The sequence below is a fragment of the Ctenopharyngodon idella genome, chromosome 4 (genome assembly GCF_019924925.1).
Source record: "Ctenopharyngodon idella isolate HZGC_01 chromosome 4, HZGC01, whole genome shotgun sequence".
In the NCBI taxonomy this organism is placed as follows: Eukaryota; Metazoa; Chordata; class Actinopteri; order Cypriniformes; family Xenocyprididae; genus Ctenopharyngodon; species Ctenopharyngodon idella.
In genome coordinates this window covers 22,871,277-22,894,999 of record NC_067223.1, presented here as the reverse complement: position 1 = coordinate 22,894,999, position 23,723 = coordinate 22,871,277, and the positions used below count along the sequence as shown (strand labels likewise).

The following is a 23,723-nucleotide window of genomic DNA, read 5'->3' as shown; positions in this document are numbered from 1 at the left end:
CCCCAGCGCATCCAAGATGTAGGTGACTTTGTTTCTTCAGTAGAACACAAATGATGATTTTTAACTCCAACCGTTGTGGTCTGTCAGCCTTATAATGCGTGTCAATGGGAACTCCATCTATAAGAGTAAATAAAACTTATTTAGACAAATCCAAATTAAACCCTGCGGCTCGTGACGACACATTGATGTCCTAAGACATGAAACGATCGGTTTGTGCGAGAAACTGAACAGTATTTATACTCTGACAACGGAAGTGATGTCTCGCACTCATTGAAGTATAAGCGCGAGACATCACTTCAGTTGTCAGAGCGCGATCAGACCTCACTAACCGAATGCTGAACGCAGTTGGAAATAGTGGTGTTTTAGAGGTAAAAAATGATATAAATACTGTTTGATTTCTCGCATAAACCAATCGTTTTGTGTCTTAGGACATCAATGTGTCGTCACGAGCCACAGGGTTTAATTTGGATTTATCTAAGCAAGTTTTATTTACTCTTATAGACGAAGTTCCCATTGACACGCATTATAAGACTGACAGACTGCAACAGTTGGAGTTAAAAATCATCATTTGTGTTCTACTGAAGAAACAAAGTCACCTACATCTTGGATGCCCTGGGGGGTGAACTATCCCTTTAACTTCATCTGTAGGCTACAGCAAAATAAAGTATGGCATAGCAATAAACGCAATTAAACCAGACAAAATATAACCATTTAGCCATTAAAAACACGAAAAAAATCAATGAAAAAAAAACGTCAGACAGGCAAATCTCGTGGTCTCGCGAATCCAGCCGCTTCGCTTCTGAAATGCTTCTGGTGTGAGGTGACACTGCGCAGAGGACGGAACAAAACCTTGCCGGAGCCGTAACGCGCCGCAGACGCTTGCAGTGTAAACAAAGCTTTAAGATTCCCACCCCTACAATGAATTATCGCTTGCCTTTGTTGAATAACACAGAAGATAAAGAGCTTAAAAAATAATTGCATATTAAATCGCAATATTGGTAAAAATGATCGCAATTAGATTATTTTCCAAAATCGTTCAGCCCTACACAGGATAGAATCAGCATCTTTTAAGTCACTGCATCAACATCTCATCATATTATCATCACATTTAGGATAAGCAGTAGAATCCTCTGAACTAGGTGTTTTGAAATCAGAGACTGGTGGTTCTTTTCATGGTTTAATTACTCTTTTCCATAGCCTCCTTCCCTATTTCCATTTCCAGCTTCATTCTGCCATTTTTCATTTTACCATGTGTGTGTGATTGTGTGTCTGTGTTTGTTAGTTTAGTTATGTTTTTGTGATTTAGTTAATAAAACTTGTGCACAAAACATATTTGATTCTGACTCCCTGCCTGCAAATAAATGTCACTAAAATAACCTCGATCTTGTTACACGCTCTAAGCGCTGTAAATGCTGAGTGTTCACAGGATAAACTGATTTATTGTAATGTTAATGTAGCTACATCAAGTTAATCTGATTAACTAATTCCCCTTTGAGCTAATTTGTTACACCATAGTGAATATGCAAGTAATTTCTTAAACTGTTGTATTTTATAAATCTTTTACTACATACAGAACACTACAGTTGCATTCCAGAATGAGTTTGCAAATGACATTTCAGGTCTCTTAGATACGTGAAACTCTTCTCACACTGAGTACACGTGTAAGGTTTCTCTCCAGTGTGATTTCTCATGTGGACATAAAGGTTCCCTTTATGATTGAAACTCTTTCCACACTGAGAGCAGGTGAAAGGCTTCTCTCCAGTGTGAATTCTCATGTGGAAATTAAGGTTTCCTTTACGTGCAAAACTGTGTCCACACTGTTGGCATGTGAAAGGCTTCTCTCCAGTGTGAACCCTCATGTGGACTTTAAGGTTTTGTTTATGAGCAAAACTGCGTCCACACTGTTGGCAGGTAAAACAACTGTCAGATATGGATTTCTGAGCTCTTTTTTGAGAGGATTTTTTTTTAGTCTGTGTGGATTTTTCTCCCGTCATGAAATCACGATCTTTCGCTTCCATTTCATTCAGTTCTTGACTCTCTTCTTTCAGTGCCATCAGGTCTAAAGCGAAAGAAGACAAACACAAAATTAACAGCAGTTCAATGGCATAAAGCAACAGACATCAAAAGACTGCATTAGAGAGATGTTCTCTAAAGCCTGTCAACACACTGTCGATTACCTGAGGCGACAGACGGCACTGGAGCATCTCGAATCCGCTCGCCACAAGAACCGAAAGAGGAGTGCTCTTGGTAAGTTTTATTTAAAGTGCTATTTATATTATGTTGAGAAAAAGATTCAAAGATTATGTTTCATCAAATCAAACACAGTGGGACAGATAGATTACTCACTTAAAGACGGCAGCTTTCATGTTAGTTGAGTGAATTTTGCTGGTTGTATGAATAAAATAATTTTAATCACAATGCTGATTAACTTAGTTATGCAGCAGTTGCTACTGTTTTAATAAAATTATACAGGGGACGTTCTCAAAACATTAGCTTAGGTTCTCTGAAAGTTGCCAACAAAGTTATCAAAACCATCTTGCAGTAACTTTAGTAGAACGTTGTGCCAATGTAAAGTCATTGATAAACTTTCTAAATATGTTAGCATTAAAATGTTATTCTTACAGAACATTTTAAACTCGTTACCACTTTAAACTAAATGTATTAGTCCTTACAAATTAGTCATACAGCTTTTTTCTTCTGCAAATCAACTTCAGAAACAATTTGTATATACAGTGACACAACTAATGACACAATGTACTGAAATTCTGTTTTTTGTTAAAATATTTTTTACGGTCAAAAAAAAAAAAAATCACAATTATTTATTATATAGTATAATTAATTGTGCAATATTTCAAAAGTAGATAAGACTCTAGGAAAATAAACTTAAAGGCTTTAAAAGTACATATAAAAAAATTGTTTTAATGTCTTTATTTGATCATTCCCAACATTGCTACGTTTAGCGTAATAGATTGGCACATGCCCATCAGTTAATCACAGCAGGACAGATGGACAGTGTTCCCATGTCCGTAGTTTTCCCACAGAATTTGGCAACTTTAATACTGTTGTCACGGGTTGTTTTTCATGTCCGCGGGTTAAAGCGAACCCAAATAACATCAGGGTGGCCACGGGTCCTTAAAATGTCTTAAATAAAGTTTTCCCTATAAAAGACCTTAAAAAGTATTAAAGTATTGAGGCCATGCGATCTCATTCCTAAATTACAACAATTCTCCTGTCTTTTAAACTTTTAGCAAAATCACACTGGAACATTCAAATCTGCGTTTGCGCTGCGCTGACCCAGAGAGAGCAGTTAGGTATGAAACAGCTTCACAAACAGTCTTGTCAACCACACAGTCGTTATTTCTGTTACAAATATTAATTTCATCATAGAAGAACGGGGATAAAAGTATATAGTTCGGATATATAAACACTAATGTCTACGTTAGCGATCAAAATAGAGTGAATCACCTTTTGAAAGTAACAATTGTATGAATTTCACTGTTATGCCACTAGGTGGCGACAAGAGACTGTTTAAAAATGTATTTTGCATTGAATCATTCATTCAACAGATTTGTTTTAAAAAAGGCCAATTCTAGTTATGAAACAATAAAGTACTTATAAGTAAGTCAGTGAATAATTCATTCAAAGCATGTTTTAATAATTCATTCTAAAGCAATTAACGTTTTGTCAGAACCTCTAGTAAATTGTTGTTTTACTAGAAAAAAAATCAAACCAAAATCAAAAAATCGTGATTCTTAATTTATCCAGAATCGTGCAGGTCTAATATATCAAGTAAATTATTTGGTCAAAGGGGTTCGGCTGACAAAAAAGTTTGAAAACCCCTGGTCTAGACCTTTATTTCTTCGTGTTACCTGTTGTTTTCTTATAAGCCATTTAGCTACTTCTTAATAAATAAATAAATAAATAAATAAACACACAGGCTCACGGTAGCAACTGTATTTATGTTAACTTCCCTGACCCTCGACCAGGGTCATAACATATGTCAGGCTAATTACCAGTCCCAAGCTTTATATGCCGATACTCACTGCAATTAAATTAAGGTTATCATAACGCTATGTTACAAGATTCTTACGTTAAAGCATGTGGGCAGACCAAGCGGAGATGGCTCTCTGTTTAAGGTACTTTAATAAAATAATTATCATATTATATACGTTATATGCAAAAATACTGGGTGAACTTTGTAATAATGTTAAGAACATTTTCATATTCTTACAAAAACATTAAGAGAACATTTATATAATGAGAGAATTGAACGTTCTAATAACGTTTTGAATAAGCAAGCAAGAACGTTAATTAAATGTCTAAAAAAAAAAGTGGACGCTTTGAATGTTCCTAGAAGTTAAGATAAAGGGATAACTTAATGGGAATGTTATGGAAACGTTCTTATAACATAAAATTGTTAGCTGGGTTCCAGAATGACAATGCCAAGATTCATCAGGCTCAAATTGGTAAAGTATGGTTGGGAGGGAGCATGAAGAATCATTTTCACACATGAATTGGCACCTCTGAGTCCAGACCTTAACCTCATTGAAAGTCTTTGGGATGTGCTGGAGGAGACTTTACAGAGTGCTCACCTCTTGCATTGTCAATTCAAGATCTTGACCAAAAATTGATGCACCTCTTGATGAAAGTAAATGTTGTGATGTTGTTTCCATCAAGAGAAGCATCAATTTTTCATCAAGATCTTGGACTTCTCTGTCTCGACTCTAATAAGTCAACATTTTAATAAAGGACGAAATGACTGCTCTCAGCTTTGAGAATGAAACCAACCTGTTTGTTTCTCAGTTTCTTCGTGTTTCACTCTGAATGTTTCTTCAATCTTTATGTCGTCTCTCTCTTCTTTAATAAATGTCATCTTCATGTCTTCACTCTCCTCTTTAATAAACGCCATCTTCATGTCTTCACTCTCCTCTTTAATAAACGCCATCTTCATGTCTTCACTCTCCTCTTTAATAAACGCCATCTTCATGTCTTCACTCTCCTCTTTAATAAACGCCATCTTTATAATAGTGTGTCACATGGATCTCAGTCGCTTCATCAAGAGTCTTCCTGTGTGTTTGGACACTGTCATGATAAAGATAACAATAATTAACAGAAAGAGAAATGAATCCAAACTAAATCTCGGGGTGCCTCAGTCAGATCTAGTTCAGTAATTCAGTGCACTGGTAAGAGAGTCAGAGTTGATGGACTTAAATAACATGACAAGACAAAAAAAACACTCTAACTTGGTACTAAAAAATTACTAAAAGAGCACACATTACACAGACAATTCATATTTATTTAATTATGATTTGATATTAATTGATTAATGAAAACATTTTCAGTTGGTTTGTAAAAATTACACATGTACGTGTCTTCAGAATGCGGTTATTCGAGCGCTTCGAATCACTGAATCGTTTCGCAAAGCATTCGGTTCAAATGACTCGGAGTTTCAGAAAGCTCAGTTTCTCTCGTCACAACTTGTCAGTGACCGAATTCATGTTTTCAATGAACTGATTCACGATAGAAGGAGGGAAATGAGACGCACCTTTTCTGTTAGTCATGTGTGAATGCGCTTTACTCTTAAAAACAACTTTCATTATAGTGTTACATTCAAAAAATAATTAATTTACTTTACAAGCTTGCAAAACGATTCAATTGACTGAACAGTTTGCATTGCTTTAAACACTTTAAATGCATAAAACCACAAACCTTTCTTCAGTCAAATTATAACAGATGCAGGAGCGCGGCGCAGCCTTATGACATCACATATTTTGACCAAAATAAAAGCCCTGCTCACAAACCTGCATAGAAATGTACAAATTATTACATATTACATATTTACTTCTCATACTATAATATTAAAAAAATATTAATAGTTAAATAGAGAGGTTCTGTCTGAATGTAACATTTGGATACAGAATTTCATTTATACCAAATATTACAGTATTAATATTCAAGTAGTGACAAATGTGGTGTACAGATGAAAATACATGTTAACCCTCATGTACTGTTGCAGGTCAATTTGATGTTTTGATTTTTGAGTTGTCAGAAATACCAGTTAACCTGTTTTTTGTTGTTTTTTTGCTTGAAATTTTGTAACTTTTTCTCATTTAGGGTCATGAACATGCATGCAAAGTTTCAACACACTGATGTGTTTTTACATATTCACACAAAAGTATGTTCGTGATGTTCAATTTGACCTGCATATTTTAATGTTCTAAGGCAACTGTACAGACCCAAAATAATAACATTTCTTGGATATATTTTGTTATTTTAGTTTTTGAACTACCCTTCGAAGCTAAAAAAAAAAAAGAAGAAAAAAAAAGGAGCTTTTCCTCACTTATTTCAATACAAAAAAATATTTTGTCAGCCTCATATGGTAAAAATGAGCTATCATTTCTTTTTTCAGTCTATCTCAAATAAAAATCATACCTATGTTTTTCTTGAAATTTTGTGACTTTTTCTCATTTAGGATCATGAACATGCATGCAAAGTTTTAATACGCTGATGTGTTGTGAAATGTGCATACAGAAATTGTATACGTTCTTAACTGTTCGTGGGTCAATTTGACCCATATTGACAGCTGTTCAAAAGAAACTACTAAAGTTTGTGAAAATAAAAAGTTGTTTCACCTGTTAGTGTCTGTCCCACTTTTTGAGCATAGACTTGAAAAGGACTTTTACAACTTAAATTGTTAAAAATCTTGAAAACTTCAGAGCACAGACTTAAGTTTGTTATCTTTTTAGAGGGAACACTTCAGATTATTGTACAAGTAAATACGGGTGTAAAAGTAACGTTAAAATTAAATTTAAAATATATATTTTACAAATCATGTTCAACCCTAAAACTTAAAGAAATTCAAAACTTAATATCTGAACAAGTTCTGTGCCAAACTTAAGTTGATTTCTCAAAAAAATAACTTTCAGTAAGATGTTTTGTGCGCAGTACCAAACTTTTTCCACTAGATGACATCCAGATTCCACCAGTGACCATATAAGGACTCATCCATTTCCATATATGGTTTGAGTGATTTAACATATTAATTAGATTTATTAATCACAGTGGAAAAATGCACTTTGCCCACCCCCAGACCTACACAGGTCATCTGACATATACAGTTGACTGAGGACTAATAATAAGGAGGGTGATGGAGCCTATAGAATTTAGTTAGAATGTCCGTAAAATTCAAGATATGAGGCAAAAAATGCCCGTTTGAGTTTTTGTCTCATATTTACATCATACATTGCTAAAAGTATTGGGACACCCCTCCAAATCATTGAATTCAGGTGTTCAAAATCAAGCACCCAGACATGCAGACTGCTTCTACAAACATTTGTGAAAGAATGGGTCGCTCTCAGGAGCTCAGTGAATTCAAGTGTGGTACCGTGATAGGTTGCCACTTGTGCAACAAGTCCATTCGTGAAATTTCCTCACTACTGAATATTCAGTAACACGGTCAACTGTTAGTGGTATTATAACAAAGTGGAAGCAATTGGGAACAACAGCAACTCGGATACGAAGGGGTAGCCCACGTAAAACACGTAAAATCACAGAGCGGGGTCAGTGCATGCTGAGGAGAGCACACCCAGGTTCCTATCTGACGACAAAGACTTAACAGAGCAGCCATCAAGTCTTAGACAGTATTCTAGGTTATTACGTTAAGTTTTTGGTCCAAAAATTAGAATCAATTTTTTCTGAATTTAGTTGTAGGAAATTACTAGTCATCCAATTTTTTATATCAGCTATGCATTCTGTTAATTTTGTGAGTTGGTAAGTTTCGTCAGGGCGCGAAGAAATATAGAGCTGAGTATCATCAGTGTAACAGTGAAAACTAACGCCATGTTTCCTACTGATATCTCCCAAGGGTAGCATGTACAGAGTGAACAGTAACGGTCCTAGTACTGAGCCATGCGGTACTCCATATTGAACTTGTGATCGATATGACATCTCTTCGTTTACTACTACAAACTGATAACAGTCAGATAAGTATGATTTAAACCATGACAATGTCAAAAGCAGCACTGAGATCCAGTAACACTAATAGAGAGATACAGCCATGATCTGATGATAAGAGCAAATCATTTGTAACTCTAATGAGACTGGGAATCCACATAGTTGTGATGAAATTTTAGGATAGGAATTTTTCCAACATTCAACATAATTTTTTTTTCCTTTTTGCCATTTAACATTTAAACTGATGCTGGTTAAACTCCATCCACACACAGGATTAGGGCTGAAAGATTAATCGCATTTGCGATAATATCGTGATAACGAGGGTTAAAGTAAATGACAAGCTGTGGCAATCAATCGGAATCCTCTCAAGCGAGGACCTCTACACTGCGTTTGGTTGCCGTTGAACCGCGTCATAGCTCATTACCATAAAATTGACCTGACTTCAACTCTCCTCAACACTCTCAAGCCTTGTTTACACTGCACGTGTCTACGGCGTGTTACGGCTCCGGCAAGGTTTTGTTACGTCCTCTATGCAGTGTCAACTCACACCAGAAGCATTTCAGAAGCGAAGCGGATGGATTCACGAGACTACGAGATTTGCCTGTCTGACACGTTTTCCTTGATTTTTTTCGTGTTTTTAATGGTTAATATGGTTATATTTTGTCCAGTTTGGTTGTGCTTATTGCTATGCCATACTTTATTTTGCTGTAGCCCATGGATGAACTTAATACACTTAAAAGTCCAGTTGTGGATGACAAGAGAAAAAAAAAATCAAGTTTTTCAACTTCGAATCTCTTGTTGTCAGTTTCTGGCCTCCTAGTGATATGAGCGGGAGTTTACACAGGGTGATTATTTTTACTTTAAGCCTCATTTACACTGCATGCGTCTGCGGCACATTACGGCTGCGACGCTGCTACCAGAGCTGATACGCGGCTACTCTAGTCAATGCTCGTGTTTACACCAGCCGCGCCGCGGTGCGTTTTAGAAGTGTCCCAGAAGTGGCTCGCCGCACCCTTTCACTAAAGATAGGAGCCTCGCCTATTTTTGACGGACACCGCGTCCAAGACGCACAGCTCAAATACAAAATAAAGTCAAAAGAATCACCCCATGTAAACTCCCACTCATATTTCACATCACTAGGAGGCCAGAAACTGATGACAAGAGATTTGAAGTTAAAAAACTTGAAATTTCTTTGTTCTTGTTGTCCATAACTGGCCTTTTTAGTGTATTAAAGGGATAGTTCACCCCAAAATGAAAATTTGATGTTTATCTGCTTACCCCCAGCGCATCCAAGATGTAGGTGACTTTGTTTCTTCAGTGGAACACAAATGATGATTTTTAACTCCAACCGTTGCAGTCTGTCAGTCTTATAATGCATGTCAATGGGAACTCCATCTATAAGAGTAAATAAAACTTGCTTAGACAAATCCAAATTAAACCCTGCGGCTCGTGACGACACATTGATGTCCTAAGACACGAAACGATCGGTTTGTGCAAGAAACTGAACAGTATTTATACTCTGACAACGGAAGTGATGTCTCGCACTCATTGAAGTATAAGCGCGAGACATCACTTCAGTTGTCAGAGCGCGATCAGACCTCACCGAATGCTGAACGCAGTTGGAAATAGTGGTGTTTTAGAGGTAAAAAATGATATAAATACTGTTCGATTTCTCGCATAAACCGATCGTTTCGTGTCTTAGGACATCAATGTGTCGTCACGAGCCGCAGGGTTTAATTTGGATTTATCTAAGCAAGTTTTATTTACTCTTATAGATGAAGTTCCCATTGACACGCATTATAAGACTGACAGACTGCAACGGTTGGAGTTAAAAATCATCATTTGTGTTCTACTGAAGAAACAAAGTCACCTACATCTTGGATGCGCTGGGGGTAAGCAGATAAACATCAAATTTTCATTTTTGGGTGAACTATCCCTTTAACTTCATCTGTAGGCTACAGCAAAATAAAGTATGGCATAGCAATAAACGCAATTAAACCAGACAAAATATAACCATTTAGCCATTAAAAACACGAAAAAAATCAATGAAAAAAAAACGTCAGACAGGCAAATCTCGTGGTCTCGCGAATCCAGCCGCTTCGCTTCTGAAATGCTTCTGGTGTGAGGTGACACTGCGCAGAGGACGGAACAAAACCTTGCCGGAGCCGTAACGTGCCGCAGACGCTTGCAGTGTAAACAAAGCTTTAAGATTCCCACCCCTACAATGAATTATCGCTTGCCTTTGTTGAATAACACAGAAGATAAAGAGCTTAAAAAATAATTGCATATTAAATCGCAATATTGGTAAAAATGATCGCAATTAGATTATTTTCCAAAATCGTTCAGCCCTACACAGGATAGAATCAGCATCTTTTAAGTCACTGCATCAACATCTCATCATATTATCATCACATTTAGGATAAGCAGTAGAATCCTCTGAACTAGGTGTTTTGAAATCAGAGACTGGTGGTTCTTTTCATGGTTTAATTACTCTTTTCCATAGCCTCCTTCCCTATTTCCATTTCCAGCTTCATTCTGCCATTTTTCATTTTACCATGTGTGTGTGATTGTGTGTCTGTGTTTGTTAGTTTAGTTATGTTTTTGTGATTTAGTTAATAAAACTTGTGCACAAAACATATTTGATTCTGACTCCCTGCCTGCAAATAAATGTCACTAAAATAACCTCGATCTTGTTACACGCTCTAAGCGCTGTAAATGCTGAGTGTTCACAGGATAAACTGATTTATTGTAATGTTAATGTAGCTACATCAAGTTAATCTGATTAACTAATTCCCCTTTGAGCTAATTTGTTACACCATAGTGAATATGCAAGTAATTTCTTAAACTGTTGTATTTTATAAATCTTTTACTACATACAGAACACTACAGTTGCATTCCAGAATGAGTTTGCAAATGACATTTCAGGTCTCTTAGATACGTGAAACTCTTCTCACACTGAGTACACGTGTAAGGTTTCTCTCCAGTGTGATTTCTCATGTGGACATAAAGGTTCCCTTTATGATTGAAACTCTTTCCACACTGAGAGCAGGTGAAAGGCTTCTCTCCAGTGTGAATTCTCATGTGGAAATTAAGGTTTCCTTTACGTGCAAAACTGTGTCCACACTGTTGGCATGTGAAAGGCTTCTCTCCAGTGTGAACCCTCATGTGGACTTTAAGGTTTTGTTTATGAGCAAAACTGTGTCCGCACTGTTGGCAGGTAAAACAACTGTCAGATATGGATTTCTGAGCTCTTTTTTGAGAGGATTTTTTTTTAGTCTGTGTGGATTTTTCTCCCGTCATGAAATCACGATCTTTCGCTTCCATTTCATTCAGTTCTTGACTCTCTTCTTTCAGTGCCATCAGGTCTAAAGCGAAAGAAGACAAACACAAAATTAACAGCAGTTCAATGGCATAAAGCAACAGACATCAAAAGACTGCATTAGAGAGATGTTCTCTAAAGCCTGTCAACACACTGTCGATTACCTGAGGCGACAGACGGCACTGGAGCATCTCGAATCCGCTCGCCACAAGAACCGAAAGAGGAGTGCTCTTGGTAAGTTTTATTTAAAGTGCTATTTATATTATGTTGAGAAAAAGATTCAAAGATTATGTTTCATCAAATCAAACACAGTGGGACAGATAGATTACTCACTTAAAGACGGCAGCTTTCATGTTAGTTGAGTGAATTTTGCTGGTTGTATGAATAAAATAATTTTAATCACAATGCTGATTAACTTAGTTATGCAGCAGTTGCTACTGTTTTAATAAAATTATACAGGGGACGTTCTCAAAACATTAGCTTAGGTTCTCTGAAAGTTGCCAACAAAGTTATCAAAACCATCTTGCAGTAACTTTAGTAGAACGTTGTGCCAATGTAAAGTCATTGATAAACTTTCTAAATATGTTAGCATTAAAATGTTATTCTTACAGAACGTTTTAAACTCGTTACCACTTTAAACTAAATGTATTAGTCCTTACAAATTAGTCATACAGCTTTATTCTTCTGCAAATCAACTTCAGAAACAATTTGTATATACAGTGACACAACTAATGACACAATGTACTGAAATTCTGTTTTTTGTTAAAATATTTTTTACGGTCAAAAAAAAAAAAAAAAAAAAATCACAATTATTTATTATATAGTATAATTAATTGTGCAATATTTCAAAAGTAGATAAGACTCTAGGAAAATAAACTTAAAGGCTTTAAAAGTACATATAAAAAAATTGTTTTAATGTCTTTATTTGATCATTCCCAACATTGCTACGTTTAGCGTAATAGATGGGCACATGCCCATCAGTTAATCACAGCAGGACAGATGGACAGTGTTCCCATGTCCGTGATTTCCCACAGAATTTGGCAACTTTAATACTGTTGTCACGGGTTGTTTTTCATGTCCGCGGGTTAAAGCGAACCCAAATAACATCAGGGTGGCCACGGGTCCTTAAAATGTCTTAAATAAAGTTTTCCCTATAAAAGACCTTAAAAAGTATTGAGGCCATGCGATCTCATTCCTAAATTACAACAATTCTCCTGTCTTTTAAACTTTTAGCAAAATCACACTGGAACATTCAAATCTGCGTTTGCGCTGCGCTGACCCAGAGAGAGCAGTTAGGTATGAAACAGCTTCACAAACAGTCTTGTCAACCACACAGTCGTTATTTCTGTTACAAATATTAATTTCATCAGAAGAACGGGGATAAAAGTGTATAGTTCGGATATATAAACACTAATGTCTACGTTAGCGATCAAAATAGAGTGAATCACCTTTTGAAAGTAACAATTGTATGAATTTCACTGTTATGCCACTAGGTGGCGACAAGAGACTGTTTAAAAATGTATTTTGCATTGAATCATTCATTCAACAGATTTGTTTTAAAAAAGGCCAATTCTAGTTATGAAACAATAAAGTACTTATAAGTCGTTGAATAATTCATTCACAGCATGTTTTAATAATTCATTCTAAAGCAATTAACGTTTTGTCAGAACCTCTAGTAAATTATGTTGTTTTACTAGAAAAAAATCAAACCAAAATCAAAAAATCGTGATTCTTAATTTATCCAGAATCGTGCAGGTCTAATATATCAAGTAAATTATTTGGTCAAAGGGGTTCGGCTGACAAAAAAGTTTGAAAACCCCTGGTCTAGACCTTTATTTCTTCGTGTTACCTGTTGTTTTCTTATAAGCCATTTAGCTACTTCTTAATAAATAAATAAATAAATAAATAAATAAACACACAGGCTAGGTAGCAACTGTATTTATGTTAACTTCCCTGACCCTCGACCAGGGTCATAACATATGTCAGGCTAATTACCAGTCCCAAGCTTTATATGCCGATACTCACTGCAATTAAATTAAGGTTATCATAACGCTATGTTACAAGATTCTTACGTTAAAGCATGTGGGCAGACCAAGCGGAGATGGCTCTCTGTTTAAGGTACTTTAATAAAATAATTATCATATTATATACGTTATATGCAAAAATACTGGGTGAACTTTGTAATAATGTTAAGAACATTTTCATATTCTTACAAAAACATTAAGAGAACATTTATATAATGAGAGAATTGAACGTTCTAATAACGTTTTGAATAAGCAAGCAAGAACGTTAATAAAACGTCTAAAAAAAAAAAGTGGACGCTTTGAATGTTCCTAGAAGTTAAGATAAAGGGATAACTTAATGGGAATGTTATGGAAACGTTCTTATAACATAAAATTGTTAGCTGGGTTCCAGAATGACAATGCCAAGATTCATCAGGCTCAAATTGGTAAAGTATGGTTGGGAGGGAGCATGAAGAATCATTTTCACACATGAATTGGCACCTCTGAGTCCAGACCTTAACCTCATTGAAAGTCTTTGGGATGTGCTGGAGTAGACTTTACAGAGTGCTCGACTCTTGCATTGTCAATTCAAGATCTTGACCAAAAATTGATGCACCTCTTGATGAAAGTAAATGTTGTGATGTTGTTTCCATCAAGAGAAGCATCAATTTTTCATCAAGATCTTGGACTTCTCTGTCTCGACTCTAATAAGTCAACATTTTAATAAAGGACGAAATGACTGCTCTCAGCTTTGAGAATGAAACCAACCTGTTTGTTTCTCAGTTTCTTCGTGTTTCACTCTGAATGTTTCTTCAATCTTTATGTCGTCTCTCTCCTCTTTAATAAATGTCATCTTCATGTCTTCACTCTCCTCTTTAATAAACGCCATCTTCATGTCTTCACTCTCCTCTTTAATAAACGCCATCTTTATAATAGTGTGTCACGTGGATCTCAGTCGCTTCATCAAGAGTCTTCCTGTGTGTTTGGACACTGTCATGATAAAGATAACAATAATTAACAGAAAGAGAAATGAATCCAAACTAAATCTCGGGGTGTCTCAGTCAGATCTAGTTCAGTAATTCAGTGCACTGGTAAGAGAGTCAGAGTTGATGGACTTAAATAACATGACAAGACAAAAAAAACACTCTAACTTGGCACTAAAAAATTACTAAAAGAGCACACATTACACAGACAATTCATATTTATTTAATTATGATTTGATATTAATTGATCTGTATATTATTTTTAATATTAAACTTTAATGAAAACATTTTCAGTTTGTTTGAGCGCTTCGAATCACTGAATCGTTTCGCAAAGCATTCGGTTCAAATGACTCGGAGTTTCAGAAAGCTCAGTTTCTCTCGTCACAACTTGTCAGTGACCGAATTCATGTTTACAATGAACTGATTCACGATAGAAGGAGGGAAATGAGACGCACCTTTTCTGTTAGTCATGTGTGAATGCGCTTTACTCTTAAAAACAGCTTTCGTTATTAAATAAAGCATTATAGTGTTACATTAAAAAATAATTAATTTACTTTACAAGCTTGCAAAACGATTCAATTGACTGAACAGTTTGCATTACATGCATAAAACCACAAACCTTTCTTCAGCCGAATCATAACAGATGCAGGAGCGCGGCGCAGCCTTATTACATCACATATTCTGACCAAAATAAAAGCCCTGCTCACAAACCTGCATAGAAATGTACAAATTTACGTATAATATTAAAAAAATATTAATAGTTAAATAGAGAGGTTCTGTCTGAATGTACCGTTTGGATACAGAATTTCATTTATACCAAATATTACAGTATTAATATTCAAGTAGTGACAAATGTGGTGTACAGATAAAAATACATGTTAACCCTCATGTACTGTTGCAGGTCAGTTTGACCTGTTTTGACATTTGAGTTGTCGAAAAATACCAGTTAACCTGTTTTTTGACTTTTTCTCATTTAGGGTCTTGAACATGCATGCAAAGTTTCAACACACTGATGTGTTTTTACATATTCACACAAAAGTATGTTCGTGATGTTCACAGGTCAATTTGACCCGCATATTTTAATGTTCTAAGGCAACTGTACAGACATAAAATAACATTTCTTGGATATATTTTGTTATTTTAGTTTTGAACTACCCTGCGAAGCTAAAAAAAAAAAAGAAAAAAGAAAAAAAGCTTTTCCTTACTTATTTCAATACAAAAAAAAAAATATATATTTTGTCAGCCTCATATGGTAAAAATGAGCTATCATTTCTTTTTTCAATCTATCTCAAATAAAAATCATACCTATGATGTTTTTCTTGAAATTTTGTGACTTTTTCTCATTTAGGATCATGAACATGCATGCAAAGTTTTAATACGCTGATGTGTTGTGAAATGTGCATACAGAAATTGTATACGTTCTTAACTGTTCGTGGGTCAATTTGACCCATATTGACAGCTGTTCAAAAGAAACTACTAAAGTTTGTGAAAATAAAAGGTTGTTTCACCTGTTAGTGTCTGTCCCACTTTTTGAGCATAGACTTGAAAAGGACTTTTACAACTTAAATTGTTAAAAATCTTGAAAACTTCAGAGCACAGACTTAAGTTTGTTATCTTTTTAGAGGGAACACTTCAGATTATTGTACAACTAAAGACGGGTGTAAAAATACATTTAAAATATATATTCTTATATTTTATATAGAATATATATTTTACAAATCATGTTCAACCCTAAAACTTAAAGAAATTCAAAACTTAATATCTGAACAAGTTCTGTGCCAAATTTAAGTTGATTCCTCAAAAAAATAACTTTCAGTAAGATGTTTTGTGCGCAGTACCAAACTTTTCCACTAGATGACATCCAGATTCCACCAGTGACCATATAATGACTCATCGATTTCCATATATGGTTTGAGTGATTTAACATGTTAATTAGATTTATTAATCACAGTGGAAAAATAACTCGTTAAATTTAACGCATTTAATGCACTTGGCCCACCCCCAGACCTACACAGGTCATCTGACATAATACACAGTTAATTGATGACTAATAATAAGGAGGGTGATGGAGCCTATAGAATGTAGTTAGAATGTTCGTAAAATTCAAGATATGAGGCAAAAAATGCCCGTTTGAGTTTTTGTCTCATATTTACATCATATGCTATATGCGAGTTAAGCTATATTACACAAGAAATTAGTGCAATATCACACAAATGTGATGATTTTATACAACAGTTCAATAAGTTAATAGGCCTATTTTGTTATTTCAGACACAATATTGTCTGTTTTGCTCAATTTTGCCAATGAAAATATAAAGAGAAAGCAGAACTGTTCGTCTTCGAGCAACAAACAGCGGCATTCAATTTCTGAATTGTCTAACAGTTATTTCACATATTTACAGTATTTGGAGGGGACTTGCATGTTTAAAAAGTTGTTAAACGTTAGCTTATTATGTTTGTGTTGAAATTTTATGAATTAAATTTTTACATTTTTCTTGATCTGCATGTAAATGTTTGTATCCCCCAGAATACGTCGCCATTTTGGGTATATAAATTCATTGGAGAAAAAAAATGCATGTTACAACATTCTAGCCATTTAAAAAAAAAAAAAAACTTAACTCTCTCATAACTTAAACTAAATATTCTTTGTAAAATTCTGTTGAACAATCTATTTTGCACTGATAAGAAATAAGCGAGGTGGTATTGCCGGCGCGACCACCGAACCCAGGGAGTTAAATGCTCTTCCCAAGTGTGAGAATAAACTACTACATCATCCAAGTAGATTTCACAGATAGGGATTCCTGAAAACACTTGTTGCATCAATCTTTGGAACGTGGCGGGAGCATTGCGCATCCCAAAGGCCATAGTGGAGTATTGCAGCAGGTTATGAAGGGGTCTCAAAGGCAGAAATCTCAGACGCACAGGAATTTAATGGCACTAGCCAACAACCTTTCAGCGGTCTGGTTTAGCTTTAGCCTGTAGGTGACATCATTGATCTGCCTCTTGATGGTAAAGGGTCGAACGTTGCGGGGACTCAGCTTACGACAGGGCAGTCGAAGATGGATGTCCCTGGTTGAGAGCCAGACCTTCTAGCGTAGGGCTGGCTCTTGTGTCTCCGAACTGCCCTCTGCAGATGGATGTGAGCTGAGTCCCAGACCCTCTTGCGCTCTTTGAAACCAGTGGTGGACAGCTGAAACATCGGCGGTTGGTAGCCAAGTATGCACTGGAAATGTGTCAGTTCTTTGGTGGCTTTGTTCATAGTCGGGCCCATGGAAGAAAACAGCTCCCGCTGTCTTGATGATTGTGACAATATGACCATAGGTATCTCCTGATTTTTTGTGTCTTCCACTCAGTCTGGGCATTGGACTGCGGATGATATCCATATGATAAGCTTACTGTAACTCCAAGTAATTGGAAGAAGGCATGCCATACTCTGGAGATAAATTAGGGACCACAGTCCGATACAATATCTTCAGGTATCCTAAAGTGATGGAAGATTTGTTGGAAGAGGGTTTCAGCCATTTCAAAGGCAGTGGGAAATCCCTTCAGAGGAATCAGCTTGCATGCTCTGGAGAGCCGGTCTACAATGAAGAGGACAGAGGTGTGGAAGTCAGAAGGTGGTAGATCCATGATGAAATCGACTCCAATGTGAGACCAGGGTCTATTAGGGACATGTAGAGGAACCAGTTTGCGATTTGCACACACATTGGAAGCCGCGGTCATTAGGGCCGAGCCAAAGCTGGTACGTGGGCATGGTGGGGGGGCTCTACAGAATCTGAAAACTTGGTTACATACTTGCACGTATACACTATATTGCCAAAAGTATTGGGACACCCCTTCAAATCATTGAATTCAGCTGTTCCAATCACTTCCATGGCCACAGGTGTATAAAATCAAGCACCTAGGCATGCTGACCGCTTCTACAAACATTTGTGAAAAAATGGGTCGCTCTCAGGAGCTCAGTGAATTCAAGCGTGCTACCGTCAGGTTGCCATTTGTGCAATGATTGCATTCGTGAAATTTCCTCACTACTAAATATTCCACGGTCAACTGTTAGTGGTGTCATAACAAAGTGGAAGCAATTGGGAACAACAGCAACTCAGTCACGAAGTGGTATGCCACGTAAAATCACAGAGCGGGGTCAGTGCATGCTGAGGCGCACAACGCGCAGAAGTCGCCAACTTTCTGCAGAGTCAATAGCTACAGACCTCCAAACATCATGTGGCCTTCAGAATAGCTCAAGAACGGTGTGTAGAGAGCACCATGGAATGGGTTTCCATGGCCGAGCAGCTGCATCCAAGCCTGATCACCAAGTGCAATGCAAAGCGTCGGATGCAGTGGTGTAAAGCACATCGCCACTGGACTCTAGAGCAGTGGAGACGTGTTCTCTGGAGTGACGAATCACGCTTCTCTGTCTGGCGATCCGATGGACGAGTCTGGGTTTGGCGGTTGCCAGGAGAACGGTACTTGCCTGACTGCGTTGTGCCAAGTGTAAAGTTTGGTGGGGGGGGGATTATGCTGTGGGGTTGTTTTTCGGGGTTTGGGCTTGGGCCCTTAGTTCCAGTGAAAGGAACTCTTAATGCTTCAGCATACCAAGACATTTTGGACAATTTCATGCTCCCAGCTTTGTGGGAACAGTTTGGGGATGACCCCTTCCTGTTCCAACATGACTGCGCACCAGTGCACAAAGCAAGGTCCATAAAGACATGGATGGGCGAGTTTGGAGTGGAGGAACTTGACTGGCCTGCACAGAGTCCTAACCTCAACCCCATAGAACACCTTTGGGATGAATTAGAGCGGAGACTGCGATCCAGGCCTTCTCGCTAACATCACTGCCTGACCTCACAAATGCGCTTCTAGAAGAATGGTCAAAAATTCCCATAAACACACTCCTAAAGCTTGTGGAAAGCCTTCCCAGAAGAGTTGAGGCTGTTATAGCTGCAAAGCTATAACAACCATTAAACTCGATTAGGGTAATATTATTTTGTAAATAAAGTGGTAAATTATGTTTGTTTTTGTTTTTTGCACAAACAAAGCACTCACGTCACTTCATACAAATTGAGTTTAAGCCACTGGAGTCACATGGACTACTTTAATGATGTCTTTTTCCTACCTTTCTGGACCTTGGAGTAGTAGTTGTGCTGGATCTCTATGGAGAGACAGAAACCTCTCAGACTTCATCAAGAAGATCTTAATTTGTGTTCCAAAGATGAAAGAAATTCTTATGGATGTGGAACGACACGAGGATGTGTAATAAATGACAATTTTCATTTTTGGGTGAACTAACCATTTAATAGGGATGTTAGCTCTCTAAAGTGATTAGTACAGTAACAATAATCAGCACATTATACAGTCTCTCAAACATGATGTGTTTCCTGTCTGTGAAATTCATTCCACACTGATGATGTACAAAAAACAGTTCTCTCATACGTGAATACTCATGTGGTACTTAAGGGCTATTTTATACCCAAAACTTTTCCCACAGTGACCACATGTAAACGGCTTCTCTCCAGTGTGAACTCTCATGTGCCTGTTAAGGATTCCTTTTCGGTTGAAACTTTTTCCACATTGTTGGCAGGTGAAAGGCTTCTCTCCAGTGTGAATTCTTATGTGGTCTTTAAAGTGTTGTTTTTGATTGAAACTCTTTCCACACTGAGGACATGTGTAGGGTTGCTCTCCAGTGTGAATTCTCATGTGGTCTTTAAAGTGTCGTTTTTGATTGAAACTCTTTCCACACTGAGTGCACATGTAGGGTTTCTCTCCAGAGTGAAGTCTTGTGTGTCTGTTAAAGCTTCCTATTTGAGTGAAACTTATTCCACACTGTTGGCAGGTGTAAGGCTTCTCTCTAGTGTGAATTCTAATGTGTCTGTTAAAGCTTCCTTTTTGAGTGAAACTTATTCCACATTGTTGGCAGCTGAAAAGGCTCTCTTCAGAGTGAATTCTCATGTGGCAATTAAGGTTTCCTTTTCGGTTGAAACTTTTTCCACACTGTTTGCAGGTGAAAGGCTTCTCTCCAGCATGAACGCTCATGTGGACTTTAAGGTTTCCAATTTGAGTGAAACTCTTTCCACACTGAGGGCATGTGTAAGGCTTCTCTCCAGTGTGAATTCTCATGTGTCTGTTAAGGCTTACTTTTTCAGCAAAAGTCTTTCCACACTGAGGACATGTGTAGGGTTTCTCTCCTGTGTGAGTTCTCATGTGTCTATTAAGGCTTTCTTTCAGAGTGAAACTTATTTCACACTGAGGGCAGGTGTAAGGCTTCTCTCCAGTGTGAGTTCTCATGTGCTTTTTAAGACTTCCTTTTAGATTGAATGTGTTTCCACATTGTTGACAGATATAAGGGTTCTCTCCAGTATGAATTCTCATGTGGACTTTAAGGTTTCCTTTACAAGTGAAACTCTTTCCACACTGAGGACATGTGAAAGGCTTCTCTCCAGTGTGAACTCTCATGTGTCTTTTAAGGCTTACTTTTTCAGCAAAAGTCTTTCCACACTGTTGACAGGTACGACACTTCTCTCCTGTGTGAATTCTCATATGTCTGTTAAGGTGTACTTTTTGAGAGAAACGCTTTCCACACTGTTGGCAGTTATGAGGCTTCTCTCCTGTGTGAATTCTCATGTGGACTTTAAGATTTTCATGTTGGTTGCAACTCTTTCCACACTGTTGACAGATGAAACTACTTTTACTTTCTGTCTTTTTACCCCTTTTTTGTGAGGAAGTATTTTCAGTCTGTGAACAAGTTTTTTCTCCAGTTATGAAATCAGGATGATTCTTATATTGATCATTCTCATCCATTTCATTCAGTACTGCAGTCTCCTCTTTCAGCATCATCAGGTCTAAGGCGAAAAGAGACAAATGCAAATTAACACCAGTTTAATGGCACAAAGCAATAGACAACAAAACATTTAGGCATATAAAGCATCAAAACCAACATTCAACTAGAGCCTATACACAGTGGCGTTGTCCGTTGCTCAAAATGTTAAATCTTGATCAGAATGATCTGGATTTGGAAATCCAATGTTTTGCTATCCAGGATCAGGTAATCAATTTTACTTTTGTGCTGGTTTTTCAAAGCAAAATCGGATTGGATCGGATTGAGTTCACATTTTCGTCAATGAATACAAGCAGTCAGTTGTATTCACTTTTTTTATCAGCTTCAAGAAAGTACACTTTCTGAATGTAGCAAACATCGAAAAACAACAACAACAAAAACTTTCTGAACAGAGCATACAACAGGAGAATTCAGAACTAATAAACACTAGTAAATGCTAAAAGTGCATGAAACTCAAGTAGTGTAAAGGAGGGGTGAGCGATATTTCAAAAATGCTGTTTGGAAGTTAGTCGGACCGACACCAACAACAAACTTGGGACGTGTGACAGTTGAGGAGAGAGAAAGAGTAAGAGGGAGATTTGAAGAAAGACTGATGAGGCAATACAAAAGAGAAAAGCTCAGAAGAATATCACTGGAATGAAGGGTTATGACTGGGCAAGAGCTTTAGGACAAATGTTAATATTAGAAAAGCTTTCCAGCGCTGGAGAGAGCTAAGCGGGAAGGCCTGAAAACAGTCGTGAGGCTGCTTCGATTCCGCTCTACACGTGAGTAACACTGGGTTTGAGTGTCATGATTGTCGGGCTGCTGTGCTGTTGGCAACTAACAACCAACTCATGTTTGTATTTACTCTTGTGAACTGTACGATCATTTTTTGTGCTATAAATTAACAATAAATTGTTTATCTTCGGGTCGAGAACGCTGTGTGCGACTGGCTGCCGTTTCTTACCTGGATTGTTTGATTGTACGTATGTATTGGTGCGCTGATCGGATTACTGCTTCATTTGGATTTCTCTATCACCATTCGGATTACTCCAATTCTAACTGTTGGTGCCTACTTGATTGTTGACTGCAATTTTTTCTGTTGCGTCTTCCACCAATTTCAGCTCATCAGATGGGTGAGTTATCACTCTATCTATCAGTTGTGTGGTTTGTTAACTGCTTGCTATCTGGATGTGTTGTCTCCCTCTTAGCCTGCTGTTTTTGGTGATGTGACAGATGGGGTTTTCGTTAGCGATTGGCATTGTTCCAACAATACAAACATGCCTTGGCCAACAGTTTTTCAGTTTGTCTTTTCTTTTTTGCCTCGTTTTTTATCTATTATACGTCATGGAAGTTGGATATTCTCTGGCTCAACTAAGGGCCTTGAACTGCCGCCCATGTCTTGATTATCTGACATATGAATACTACCAGAGTCTAGGAAATCTCCGCCATCCACAAAATATACATTGCTCAGCACGAGTCCCCATGAGTATCCAATGCTCCAAGCCTTGGTGATGTGACGAATGGGGTTCCATGCATCTTTTATATCACTTCTCCCTCACTGATACTCTCTGAATACCTCTCCATTATCTTTGATATCTTGCACAAGCATGCTCCTGTTAAGATCAGATCTGTCAACAATCTGTCATCTACCAACACTTCCCTGTTGGGCTACACATCTTAAAGGATACTGGTACAAGTCTTGAGCGTCTTTTCAGGAAAACAGGCCTCACTGTTCAATAATTAGCACCTCAAAAGTTACAAATCTGCTCTGAACTCTGCTCATTCTGGTTTTGTCTCTCCTATGATTAACAAATCAAGCAACAGGCCAAAAGCATTATTTAACAACACACAAGCTAACCAAACCTCCATCTCATGATGCATTAGTTTCAGATAAATTTTGCTGTTCCTACTTTAATCATATACTGGAAAAGTGAGATGCCATCCACCTGTGTTTTTCTGGTGAGGCGATTGAGTTTAGCTTCCTGCCTAATCTCTCTGGCCAATCATTGACTAGCTTTTCTTTGACTAATCCATCTTCTGTCTCTGAGCTAAGCTTGAAATCCAATTCTTCATCCTGCTGACTTGACCCTGCCCCCACTTCTCTCCTGAAATTATGCCACTCTGTCATCTCTGCACCTATTTTTCATTTCATTAACTGCTGCAGTTAGCCCAGTTCTAAAGAAACCCAACCTCGACTCCTCAGTTCCATCTAATTATCGTCCAATTTCAAATCTACCATTTATTGCCAAATTACTGGGAAAAACTGTTGCCTCTCAGCTTCAGTCTTTTCTAGTTGAAAATAAGCTTTTTGATCCCTTTCAATCTGGTTTTCGCCCATTCCATAGTATTAAAACTGCCCTTGTGTCAAGGTAGTGAATGACCTACTACTCACTGGTGACTCTGACTCCCTTCTCAATACTTCTGTTACTCGATCTTAGTACCGCCTTCGATACTGTCTGTCATGATTAACTTATTTCACTCCTCTAAGATGTGTGTATTTCTGGTGTTGCTCTTTCTTGGCTTTCCTCCTATCTCTCTGATAGACAGTTTTACATTTCAATGCAGAATTTTAGATCTCCGACTGACCCCCTGAAGCAAGGTGTCCCTCAGGGATCCGTTCTTGGTCCAGTGCTATTTATCATTTACATACTA

At 37.3% G+C, this 23,723-nt stretch overlaps 2 protein-coding genes across 17 annotated transcripts in view; both read right to left on the bottom strand.

Annotated features, from left to right (window-relative positions):
* Window positions 1–23,723, bottom strand: part of LOC127511188 (gastrula zinc finger protein XlCGF8.2DB-like) — a 163,346-nt gene that overhangs the window by 7,261 nt on the left and 132,362 nt on the right. For 3 of the 14 annotated variants that reach the window (XM_051891881.1, XM_051891882.1, XM_051891883.1), the window contains exon 2: window positions 4,789–5,082. In XM_051891881.1, coding sequence (XP_051747841.1) covers window positions 4,789–5,017 — 229 coding nt within the window. In that variant the 5' untranslated portion in view covers window positions 5,018–5,082. The other 11 variants (XR_007929867.1, XM_051891879.1, XM_051891885.1 and 8 more) reach the window with 11 other exon arrangements.
* LOC127511155 (gastrula zinc finger protein XlCGF8.2DB-like) overlaps window positions 19,360–23,723 on the bottom strand; it is a 146,271-nt gene continuing 141,907 nt past the window's right edge. For 2 of the 3 annotated variants that reach the window (XM_051891792.1, XM_051891794.1), the window contains one exon: window positions 19,360–21,093. In XM_051891792.1, the coding sequence (XP_051747752.1) occupies window positions 19,682–21,093 (1,412 nt within the window). In that variant the 3' untranslated portion in view covers window positions 19,360–19,681. The remainder of the gene's footprint in view (window positions 21,094–23,723) is intronic. The other variant, XM_051891793.1, reaches the window with a different exon arrangement.